The sequence below is a fragment of the Zophobas morio genome, unplaced genomic scaffold, assembly GCF_036711695.1.
Source record: "Zophobas morio isolate AGI-343-1 ecotype UQ-CSIRO unplaced genomic scaffold, CSIRO_AGI_Zmor_V1 ptg000029l, whole genome shotgun sequence".
Classification (NCBI taxonomy): Eukaryota; Metazoa; Arthropoda; class Insecta; order Coleoptera; family Tenebrionidae; genus Zophobas; species Zophobas morio.
The window spans coordinates 831,264-843,943 of NW_026972134.1; the positions used below are offsets into that span (position 1 = coordinate 831,264).

General features: G+C 38.6%; 1 protein-coding gene across 5 annotated transcripts in view; it reads left to right on the forward strand.

Annotated features, from left to right (window-relative positions):
• LOC135137253 (transient receptor potential cation channel protein painless-like) overlaps window positions 1-10,491 on the forward strand; it is a 34,952-nt gene extending 24,461 nt beyond the window's left edge. The window contains exons 2-3 of one of the 5 annotated variants that reach the window (XR_010281789.1): window positions 5,206-9,762; window positions 9,821-10,491. Coding sequence is in view for 1 of the 5 variants with exons in the window: in XM_064066862.1 (XP_063922932.1) it covers window positions 5,213-7,966 (2,754 nt within the window). In the remaining 4 variants the exon portion in view is untranslated. Of the gene's footprint in view, window positions 1-5,205 lie in introns of all 5 variants that reach the window. The other 4 variants (XR_010281788.1, XR_010281790.1, XR_010281787.1 and 1 more) reach the window with 4 other exon arrangements.
• Window positions 10,492-12,680: the final 2,189 nt, after the last annotated feature.

Genomic DNA, 12,680 nt, shown 5'->3' on the forward strand with positions numbered 1-12,680 from the left:
CCCCCCCAAGTAACGGGTGACAGCTGTCAAAACGGCTGTCAGTTGTCATTCTCTGAAACGTGCGGGGAGTGTTGACCTGCGGCCTGACCTGGTAGTTTGAGTAACTTCCTGTGTTGGTACTGGGGATGGAGCCGGTGGTGGTTCTGGTTCTTGGAGAATAAAAGCGGGTTTTACTCTGTCGATATTCACTGTTGTTTCCCTACCGCCTACATTGACCTTTATTATCTTAGCAGTACGAGACAGAACAAGGTGTGGACCGGTGTAGGGCTGTTGGAGCGGTCTTCGCACGGTGTCGTCTCTTAGGAAAACATGGCTACATTTACTGAGCTCTGTGTGGACGAAGGTGCTTTGCCTAATGTGGTGCGACGCTGGAGTTGGGCGAAGTTTCCTCATGTGGTCCCGTAGTTTTTCTACAAAAGTAGTGGGTTCTACGGATCTGTCGATATTGCTAAAAAAGAATTCGCCTGGGACTTTCAGTTGCGTTCCGTAGGTCAGCTCTGCTGGTGAGTGTCCGATGTCTTCTTTGATGGCTGTACGTAACCCTAATAATACTGTAGGTAGAACGTCTAGCCAACTTTCCGCTTCATGGCACATGATGGCTGCCTTCATGGTTCGATGCCATCTCTCGATAAGGCCGTTGCTCTGGGGCCTATATGGCGTCGTCCGAGAGCGCTGAATGCCCAAAATTTTCGCCAAGGCATTCATGGTGGATGCTTCAAATTGTCGCCCTTGGTCGGTTGTAATTTGTCTTGGGCAACCGAATCTTGAAATCCATGTTTCGTAGAATGTCTTGGCGACTGTCTCTGCGGTCATGTCGGTCATGGGTGCGATCTCTGGCCACCTGGTGAAACGGTCAGACATAGTGAGGCAATACCTGTAGCTTTGAGAGGGAGGTAGCGGACCTACTATGTCGATGTGCACGTGTTGGAACCGTTCTGTGACGTCATCGAAATGCTGTAATGGGGCTTTGGTGTGTCGGCCAACTTTGGATCGCTGGCAAGGGATGCAGCTTCGTGCCCACTTCATTATGTGACTCTCCATAAATGGCCACACAAATCGCTTCTTGATGAGCTTACTGGTCGCTCGGCCGCTGGGGTGTGAGAGGTTGTGAAATCCTTCAAAAATTACTTTTCTCGAATCTTGTGGAACGTATGGTCTGACCACCCCCGTTGACGTGTCACACCAGATAGCCTTCTGGCCGGCCTGTGGGGTGAGTTTTTCTAACTGCAGGCTTGTTGTATCAGAGTTTAAAAGTGTTTTTAGTTCGGCGTCTTTTTCTTGTTCCTTGGCTAAGTCGTCGGTGTCAATGAACGTAGGAATTGTGATTTCATTGACCCTTGAAAGTGTGTCTGCAACTGTGTTTTGTTCACCTGAAATGTGGATAATGTTGGTAGAAAACTGGCCGATGAAATCTAGCTGCCTGACTTGTCTTGGGGATGCTTTGCCTGCTTTCTGCTGAAACGCGTAGACGAGGGGTTTGTGGTCGGTGAGTATGCAAAAGTCTCTGCCTTCCACCATGTGCCTGAAGAATTTTATGGTTTCGTAGACTGCAAGCAGCTCACGATCGTATGCGCTGTAGTTGCGCTGCTCCTTGCTAAGTTTTCTGGAGAAGAAACCTAAAGGTTGCCAGGTCCCATTGGAGTGCTGCTCTAGTACGCCCCCGATTGCGTAATCAGAAGCATCGGTGATAATTCTGAGCGGCAGATTTTCGGCGGGATGTGCCAGAAGCGCGGCGTTGGCTAACTCTGTCTTGCACGTTTCAAAAGCAGCTTCAGCTTCCTCTGTCCATTCGACTATTGTTTTGTCATTCTTCCGCGCGCTGTTCAGATATTGGTGAAGTGGTGTTTGGGTCTGGGCTGCGTGGGGAATGAAACGTCGGTAGAAGTTGATCATGCCAAGGAACCGTCGCAGATCTTGAACTGTCTTTGGTTTGGGGAATTCGCGGATTGCACTGACCGACGTCTCAAGTGGTTTGGTTCCACTCCCGGAAATCGTATGTCCTAAATATTTCACTTCGGCTTCACCAAACACGCACTTGGTCGGGTTAATCACTATGTGATGCTCCCGTAACCGAGAAAATAACATTTTTAGATGTTCGACGTGCTCTGCTTCATCTCGGGAGAACACTAAGATGTCGTCTATATACACGTAGCAGAAATCAAGGTCACTTATTAGAGAGTTCAGGTGTCTTTGGAAAGTCTGCGCGGCATTACGTAGTCCGAACGTCATAACTGTAAACTCGAAGAGCCCGAACGGAGTGCACACGGCTGTTTTAGGAACGTCTTCTTCAGCCACGGGAATTTGATGGTATGCGCGCACTAGGTCTATGGTGGAGAACACACTTTTACCTTCGAGTCTGTAGGTGAAGTCCTGTATATGAGGGATGGGGTAGCTGTCAGGCACTGTCACGTTGTTTAGGCGCCTATAGTCGCCACATGGACGCCATTCACCAGGGAGTTTCTTTGGGACAAGGTGAAGCGGACTAGCCCAAGGGCTCTTGGATGGTCGGCACCAGCCCTGTTCCATCATATATTGGAATTCGGCTTTCGCCACTCTCAACTTCTCGGGTGCAAGCCTGCGAGGAGCTTCTGCGACCGGGGGACCTCTGGTGATGATGTGGTGGAACACGTTGCCCCTGTGCTTCGTTCCAGGTGGCGGTGGGCGTGTAATTTCTGCGAAATCCGCTAGCAGTGCGTGATATGGCGTCGTCTTGGCCACTGTCGTGATCTGAGGCGACTTGCATATAGCCAGGGTTCCGCGAGTTGATAAGAGGGTGGCTGCGTCTACGAGGCGTCGGTTGCGGAGATCAGGTAGGAGGTTGTGATGCCTCAGGAAGTCTGCTCCGATGATGGGTTTGCCTACGTCTGCCACTATAAATACCCACTTGAACGGACGTTTCAGCTTGAGATCAAGGAACATTAGCTTTTGGCCGTATGTTCTGATCGCGCTGTCGTTGGCCGCGAAGAGCGTTGTCTCAGCTGGGCTGAGATGTTGTCTGCCTGAGAACAATCTCTTGGGTAACACGGAAACTTCTGCCCCCGTGTCGATTAAATATCGGGTACCTGATTTTGGGTCGGTGATGAAGAGGCGTTGTGTTTGCGCTGCGTCGTGGACCACCTCAATCGTCGACGGCGCCTCTAGTTTAACGGCCTTTTGTAGTCACAGGGTTTGGCGCATCTTCTGGCGTTTGCTCCGAACCGATTGTGATAATAGCAGATATTATCGTCCTGCGGATTCGACCTTGACCTAAATTTGGCGCGATTCCAGTTTTCGCCTTGCCCATGGCGCCTTCTGTCGTCTGCGAGTTGGTTTACTGTGGTCGATAAAGTTACGAACTGCTTCTGCAGTGCCGTAATGGCGGCAGCCATTCCATCTTCTTGCGCCGATGTAACGGTTTGAGAGGCGTGCGCGGAGGTACCGCGATTTAGGGCACCAATATTTGCTGTGATGGCGCTGGTATGGTGGATTTCGGTCAATTTGTCCGCTATGGTCGCCATTTTGTCCAGCGTTTCTTTATCATTTGCGGCGAGGATCATCTGTAGTTGTGGGGGTAAACGCTGCAACCACAGAGTCTTGAGGACGTCACCGCTGATCCCCTTACCCGCTAGGGCTTCCATTTCTCTTAGTAGTTGTGACGGCTGCTTGTCCTCTAACTCTATTTCGTACATGAGCTTCCGTAGTCGTTTTTCGGGGGTGTCTGCATAGGCGGCGATCAATCTGGATTTTATGCTTTCGTACTTTGTCTCTTCTGTTGGGGGGTTGGCGACCAAATCGGCAACCGGCTGGAGCGTCGCGCAGTCTAAGGCGGTTACCACGGTCCAGTACTTGGTCTGGTCGGACCTGATTCTCGCGCAATTAAATTGGGCTTCGACTTGTGCAAACCAAAGCACCGGGTCTCGCTGCCAGAATGTCGGTAGCTTCAGATTTGAACCACTTCTTACCTCATCAAGGGCTTGTTTGTTGGAGATGGTAGCCAGTTGTGTCTGGAACTGGCAAATTATTTCTTGTTGTTCCTGCAGTTTCTTTTGCATTTCTTCCATGGTGCTAGCTCTTCCTATTTTCTTTCCGGGGTCACCAATGTGGAAATGACTAACACCAGGTAGGGTTTCTCTATAGTTTATTTACAAACGGATATCTTACACGTGGAACAGGAGACGGTACCCATCTTCTTCGTTTCGATGTCGGCGGCAGAAGGGAGTACTTGCCGTACTCGCGCCTCCTTGTGTCCCCAGTTGGTCTCTGCGTCGGCGCCAGGTTCACCAATCACGAGTGGTGTTCGGTGAGCATATTGAGTTGCCTACTCGTAGGCGAGAGGAAGTAGTACGTGTGCGTTGTGTTGCCTACATCAACATCACAGCAACGCCACAAGTTTATCGCCTCAAAATAGGGCTAAAATTATTGATGAAGCCACAAACGAACAAAATGTTTTGAATATTATTACTATTATTATTATAATTCTTATTTTAGCATTATTAAATAAAGACGTGCGTATTCTCACATTTTCGAGAAAATGGGGTCACTCGTTCTTAATTTGATCAATAAAAAATTAGAGAGTGATTAATTGTATTAAATTTATTTTGTCTAATGAAAAAAAATCTGCCACTCGCGAGTTTCAATCTGTCGCTCTTCTAAACTCATTAGAAACCTACCACTTTTCTTTGCTTATTTAACAATGTACTATTCATGTTTTGAAAATTAGAAAAAGGAATTCATAGGTACACATGTGCAATCCTACATTCTTCCATATGGAAATATAGAATGACCTCGTAAATATCAGGTGGTGTAGTCTGACTAGACAATTTAATCGCGTGTTTCTGTAAATAAAACGAATGAGTTGATCAATAGTAATAAACATTCATCGATAAGTGTAATATTAAAGTTACGTTTAACATATAAAATATTCAAGTACCTGTCCGAACAGTTGCGTGTCAAATCCCAAGTATAGTACAGCGCTTTCTCTTGTGTTTTTATTTATCCCTATTGCTGATTGTGATAACTGTTTTCCAACACAATATTCTAAATTAAATATCGATTATCGTTACTACACACGCACATAAAATTATTCTTTCCCATTTGAGGAAGCGTCCTTACTTAATGAGCAAGTCGTTATTTCTATCGATGCCAGCATATAATGTACGCATAGGAATTTTATTTATAAAAGTTTATTTGTATAAATAAGCCTTACACATTGTAAATTTGTTACAGATTCACAATGCGAGATTTGACACGAACCAACAGCATCTGTCCACCACCAGAGACTGTTCTTTTGGAAAGCGTGAAGAAAAATGATGTAGAAACAGTAAAAGGACTAATTAACTCCAATAAACATCTCCTGACCTACGAGTACCCATTTACTTCGAAAACAATATTATTAACCGCTTGTACCGAAGCAGACGTTCAACCTTCAACTATCCAAACGTTAATAGATCTTGGAGCAAATCTGGAAGGGAACGCAGATTGGAAACCTCTGCATTTAGCTGTTCAAAATCCAAATAGTTCTACTCTAGAAGTTATTCTTAAGAATATTGATGCAGGGCAAATAAATGATACTGTCGAAGGAAACACTGCACTACACAGTTTGGTTAAAGGGAATGCCATCAGAGAAAACGAAGAACAATTTTGTAAAAACATCGAGTTGCTTTTACAAGCTGGAATTAATATTAATCAAGGGGATGGAAAGAACTTGTCTGCTATATTTTGGGCCGCCAAAAATGATTATCAACATGTTGTCAAGACAATTTTGGAAACCAGTATATGCCATGTAGACTTAGATAGTCATAAACTTAGAAATAAAACTGCAAGAATCCTTATTAAAGAAAAAGGGTTATATAATGGACCATTGCCAGAGCGAATTATGTATCAAATTCCTAAAGACAAAATATTCTCATTGATTAAGTTGGCACAAGAAGATGAATTTATCCGTTATTTTAACACGTTATCGTTGACAAATCCTAGTGATTTTATTAATTTGGATGATGGTACTTCAACTTTACTACAGTATTGTTGTGAGAAAGGTTTAACAAAAATTGCCAAGTATCTCATAGAGAGAGGTGCAAAAGTTAACAAAATCATAAAAAACCACGATAAAACTCCTTTAGAACTGACTGCGGAAAACGGCTACTACGAAATCCTGGAAATGCTCGTAAATCAAACGGACTTGGAAATTCCTCCTAGCGTGTTTTGTTATTTGCTAAAACACTCGGATAATGCAAAATTTGACAAAATCGATCACGAAAGATGTTGTCAAATTATATTTAAAAAGTTGGAATTAAATAAAACCCTCATGGATGTCAACGGAGAAGACGAACTGAAGAATACTCCCATTCATTATTCTCTACGGTATGCCGACGAAGCTACAACTGAAAAGTTACTCAAACTTGGAGCATCTTTAGCTTGTAAGAATAATTTTGGAATCATGCCGATTGAGGATATTAAACCAGAACTTCTGGAACGCCATCTAGATGAGTGCGTCAAATTTAATGTTAAGAATAAGAATGACGAAAAGCGGGACTTTGAAGTTGTTTTTGATTATCACAGTTTAATTCCTCCTAGAAATTACAAAAACAGTAAATTTCATGAATCTGATCCTGAAGATGTGAGAAATAATAATGAAGTAGTACCTGAAACTGAAGTAATAGCATATATGAGTAGAGCTCCTGAATTTCGGGCTTTACTTAAACATCCCGTTATTGTTAGTTTTTTGTTTATGAAATGGCATCGCATTCGTTTATTATTTTACACAAACTTATTATTCTATTTTATGTTTGTGACATCTTTAATTTCGTATATTTTTACTTATTATGCATATTTTGATATCGAAAAACCTTCTGATTTTGTCGTTGGGCTCAGTAAGTTATCTTGGGTCACACTTAATCTCACTTTCTGGCTTTTGGTTCTACGGGAAATATTTCAAATGACCGTGTCGCCAACAAACTACTTCAAGAATTTTGAAAATTTCGTTGAAATTGTCTTAATGATTATAACGGGAATGATTTTGTATATTGATGCACCTACCGCTGATACAAGAAAACAGTTGGCTTCTATAGCGATTCTTTTGGCTGCCTTTGAGTTGGTACTGATGGTGGGACAGCACCCCAAACTGTCTACAAATGTTGTAATGTTGAAAACTGTATCAGTGAATTTTTTCAAATTGCTTTTGTGGTATTCCCTGCTAATTATAGCGTTTGCTTTAAGCTTTTATATTCTTTTTGCTAAATCATCTGAAGTATCTCCGAATGTTAATGGCACCACTACGGATGAAGAAGAAGAAGAAGACTTATTTACGGGCCCTGGAAAATCTGTCTTCAAAACTATTGTTATGTTAACTGGCGAGTTTGATGCTGGTTCTATTAATTTCCATACGTACCCCATAACTAGCAAACTTATATTTTCTCTTTTTGTTTTCATGATCACCATCATCCTTCTAAATCTTCTTAATGGTTTAGCCGTGAGTGATACACAAACCATAAAAAATGAAGCCGAATTAGTCGGCCATATAGCACGGGCCCAACATATTTATTACGTCGAAAGCATGTTACTTGGTAATATTTTACCTACAACACTGTTAAAATGTGTACAAAGTTTATTTTGCTGTTTCCCGTGCGATAGAAATACCACTTTTACATTTTTAACACCAATAGCCAGAAGAATTTGTATTTTTAGGGCTTCACAGAATTGTCAGTTGATCGTTTTCCCGAATAATCATGGAAAAATATGTTACGAGTTTGATGTGGCCTCGAAACGACCGCGAAAGTCGCTGGTTTCTTGTTCACGAAACTGCTCTGATACGTATCTTGATAAAGAAACCGTTAAGAGAATAAATGCAATCGTTAAAGTGAGACGCGACAAAATAGATGAATCTGCCATCAGCAATATAGAAAAATTATATGCTGAAATTGCTGCACTGAAAATGAAATTAGATGATTTCCTGAACACTTGTATACAAAATAAAAATGAATTTAAATAAACAGATTTATGAAATATGAAACTAATTTGACGTTAACAAATGCATATAAAAAATGTTGCCATACATGTTAGATTTTTTAAGAGTTACTATATTGTGTACATAATTTATTAATTAAAACTATCTATTTATTATTGTAAGAAATTTAAAAGCAACAAAACTAAAAGAGCATAGTGTAATTTTGTTAATTGCAAAGAATCGGTAAATATGCTTTTGAGCACAGAGTAATATATCTATAAATAAGAACAAGGTGAGAGACTGATATTTTTACCATTGTAGTTCACTCACAGTAAGAGAAGGGTAAAGTTTATAATAAGTTTAATTTTTTTATATTTTATTAAACCATGTTAAGAAATTAAAACTTGATTTTTTTGTGATAATATAAGTTTTTGATGTATCCTATATTAACAAATACATTTTATTTTATTCATACTTGTAGATATTACACATTATGTGATTACGAAATACTTAACCTTAATAAATATAATTTGATGTTTAACGCAAAACTTTGCAATTTAGGACTAAAATGTCACTTTTAATTCCTAGCCCCCTGAAAATATCTAAACTAAAATTAACTTACTGTAGTAACGGCCGTTAAACTAAATATCACTTATATACATAGATATTTAGATAAATGAATAAGAGTGGACAGTTTTTAGAAATAATTTATTGTCTGTACAATAACTACATATATTTTTTACAAAGCTCTACAACAAATGTTAATATTTTGTATTTGTGTTGTAGTTTTTGCGACATAGTTATATAGTCTGGATTCGTAACCGTGCGGTGTGGTTTATGTTATGTCCGTTTTTATATCAGGTAACTATTAGAACACTGCCATCCTGGATGTCATCAGTAGTAGATCAACCAAGATGCAACTATAACAACGGAAACAACAATTTCTAAAGACTTACGCTGAGCGAAAAAAAAAACTATTATTATGTGGCAATTAAAATGTACAATCATCTCGGTGAACCAATAAAAAAAATAAAAGATTTGAATATATTTTAAAAAGAGCTGTACAGATTGTTACTGCAACTAGAGCCATACAACTGGGACAAATTTTATGATTACAAATATTTAACATAACACTAAGCCACAATTTGTTTTTATTTTTTTAATAATACCCCCATATATGTGTTATAAAAATGTCTGCGTTATCTACTGCAAATTATACTTTGTCTTGTAAGTTTATCAATGTTATTGATATTTATTTATCTGACGTTTCTTGCCCTGTTTTTATATGATGTACCTGTGCAAGAATAAAGACATTTTATTCTATTCTTTTCTAATGGACTTGGTTGCAAATTGTGTGAAACTATAACTTGTCGAGAAAAAATACCGTTTCACAGGTATGTCTTACTTTTTCGTTTAATATTTGCTTAAGCGGGATTAACGATTATTCTTGGATTGATTTTAGATCTCCTCAGAAACCTGAATTAAAGAAACTGTGGACAGACTTTCTTTATCTACACCTGGGAAAATCTGTGCCCATGCTATGAACGGTACACAGAGATAGACGGTGCTGAAAATAGTTGACCTTAAAATCTCATTAATTAATAAATCTTATAATAAATGGTACCTATATGCACCGAATATTTTTTTTCTGATGTGAGTCTCAAAAATAAATATGTACTCGTAAATTGAAATCTGTTACAGATCAATGACTGAACACATTTTAAAATTACATTAGCGATCTGCCAATGTGTATAGGAGGAGGCATGGTGCAAGAAAACAGAAGTCTTCTTGTACCATGGGAGTCGGAACAATCTGAGGGTGAAGATGTGAACTAACTACAGGTGATATAAAATACCTAGTTAATTTACGATGTCTGCAAGATTTCCTTTTAAATTTTAGTATGTAAAAAATTCTAACTCTCTAATAAAAGGTGAAACTAGGAGAAAGTCTTTTTTTATGATTCGTTTTTTTTTATAATTCGTTTTGAGCAGCAAACCAGTTGATGACTGCAGTGCATAAATTGAAAAAACTCACAAATGTTTTATCCATTGCCGCAATATAAAATGCAAAGTGTTCAAGTGTAGCAATTAAAGTGCCAAAAACCACATCTCCATTGAAAACTTTAAAATGGCACAAAATTAAAACAGGACCTACGATTCCACAAAAATGTGCAAACAACAAACCTTACAGAAGTGGCGGATTTTCCTATGAGGTATCCAAAAACATACCGTAAACAGTTGTTTTAGGAGATCGAAATAGTGGAAAGCTATTGTTGTTCAAAAGAACAACTTTGCAAATTCTTCATTTCAAGTAAAATAATGTCTAGGTCATTAGCGCAGTTGACTCCTGAACTTGCATCGAAATAATCTGTAGTAAATAGTTTCCGAAACGCCCATTGGAACTGTATTGGTATGGGATTTACACAATTTCGAAATTGACGCCTCACGGAGCCAAAGAAATTTTCCAGATAATCCTAACTTGGTCGCAGCAATATTTTAGTGAAATTTGTAAACGAATTGTATTCTGTAAAAATTAATAAAAATAATAAGCAAGACGTTTGTGTTCCTGAAGTTGTTCTTTATTTTTCTGTGTGAGTGATTTAAAAATCTTGAGAGTTAATTAAAAATTTCATAATTCATTTGTGAATAATACATAACTTATTTCTCCGACTTGCTAAGGATTTAATAAACGCAGTGTAAAACGGTAAAATTGAATAAAAATTAATATAATCAATTTTTATTTTTCTGAACAATTATTAGTACTATACGAATGCCGCGAAATATTTGAATATTCGTGTTTCGCGAGAAGGGCCCCCAAGTTTACACTCGTTTCGCAAATATTGCCGCAGTTTCGGTCACGCACGTAACCAGCCTTTTATTTTGGAGGAGCCCAGCCTGGCCACTAATTTCAAATAATTGTTAATGTTAAATTATGCCATGCTTTATCAACAATTCAAACAAAGAATTTACATGATGTTAAATTTACGCCTTGATCCCAGTGACTGGTTACTTAAAAAATTCAATTTCGAGAGTTTATATCGTGAACTGTTCCACATTACCAAAAACAAACACATGAGAATTAAATACAAAATGCGGTTGAAGATCCACCTTTCACAGTCCTGTTTCCCAAAGTGGGACAACTTTAGGTCAATTTAAATGCCGTAAATGAACTATTAGCAATCTTGCGTAAGCAACTAAGAAGTGTTATAATGTAATACTTCAAGTATAAGCATCCAGAAACCTTAATTACAACTTAATAAACAAAAGAATGAGGTCTGAATAAAATGAAATCTCCTAGCAAGTGCTTTATCTGAACGATTTTATGACTGTTAAATTGTGTTAGAACCAGTAACGATTAAAATCTTACATGAACTGTGAATTTGGAAACAATAAACCAAAATTATACTACGTGTTAGCATTGGCCGAAAATTCACATATTTCCGATTAGAAAACCAGCATTAACTAGCTATGCTTGTTGGGGAAGCTTTTTTTTATCTACCAAAACAACTAAACTTAATCTAGTTACCTTATCGCGTGCTTTCACTTACTTTAAGTACCAAATAACATTGGTGCATCTCAATTCTCTACCAAGCAAGTCTATTTCACTACCAACCCTCGTACCAGATTACTACCCACAAATTTCCTAGACGAGCTACCAAACTACCACAAAAAAACCAAAGTTACAAATGGTTGCCTATGTTTAAAGATGTTCTTAATTTTTTTTTTTTTCAAATTCAAATTATTCAAACGCAATTTCGCGCCGTTGTTTTTTTTTTTTTTTTTCAGCGCGAAATGTTTAATTCAAATTTGGACACCACAATATGAAGATAATTGTACAAGCAAAAACTAGTTAAGATTTCTACCTATGCGGCGTATTTTGTCTATAAAATCAAGCTCCCATAAGAAACCCATGGTAGAATTTTTGAATTTTGAACTGGCGCGCAATTGTTGATTCTAACCTTACTTAAATCAGAGAACATACTTGAATGGCCGATTGGTATTGATAATAATTAGCCCGTTATTTATATAAATAACCGTCTCGGTCGGATTAAAGCCTTATGGTTCTTATTATTATAATGGTTTGTTATCCTGGATTACATCCTTTGGATTTTTATCCTGGATTATTGCCCAAATATTTAATTATTTTATGCACCCACTCACCGATTGTCCCTCTATCTGTAATACTTATTAGGTAATAGGGAGAGAGGGTAGATAATGTATGTTATTTGAATGAGAAAAATAAACATTTACATATTAAAGTTCTAGTTATAATAAAAATAGACATACAGTTCTATTCAATGAAAAAGCATACAGCATATTTAGAGTATGGTGAACCACAATTGTAAACGTTATTGTCAATGACAATTTAGTGACGACAAATATGACTCAATATTTGACTTTCCTCAAGAATGTTCACATCACGATCCGACTGGAAGATGATTGGTCAATTTGAATTGTTAACGGTGTAATAACCCAAACTTCCCGCCTTTAAATTGACCTTGAAAAAGTTTGAAAGGCCCGCGAAAAATTTAAAAATTCAAAGTTTGGCCTTGGCTGTGATCGTCTCACAAATAGGAACCTACGTTGTGTTTTTTTTTTTTGTTTTTGAAAAATGGCGGGATGACGTTCTTTCATACAAGTGAGCATATACTGCATGTGAGTTGAGAGCGCAAGAAATAATAGACAAAATTAGGGAGGTCGAAATCCTTCCTTAGGGGGAAAAGAAACGAAGAGCGACAGTGACTCAGCGTGCCCTTCTG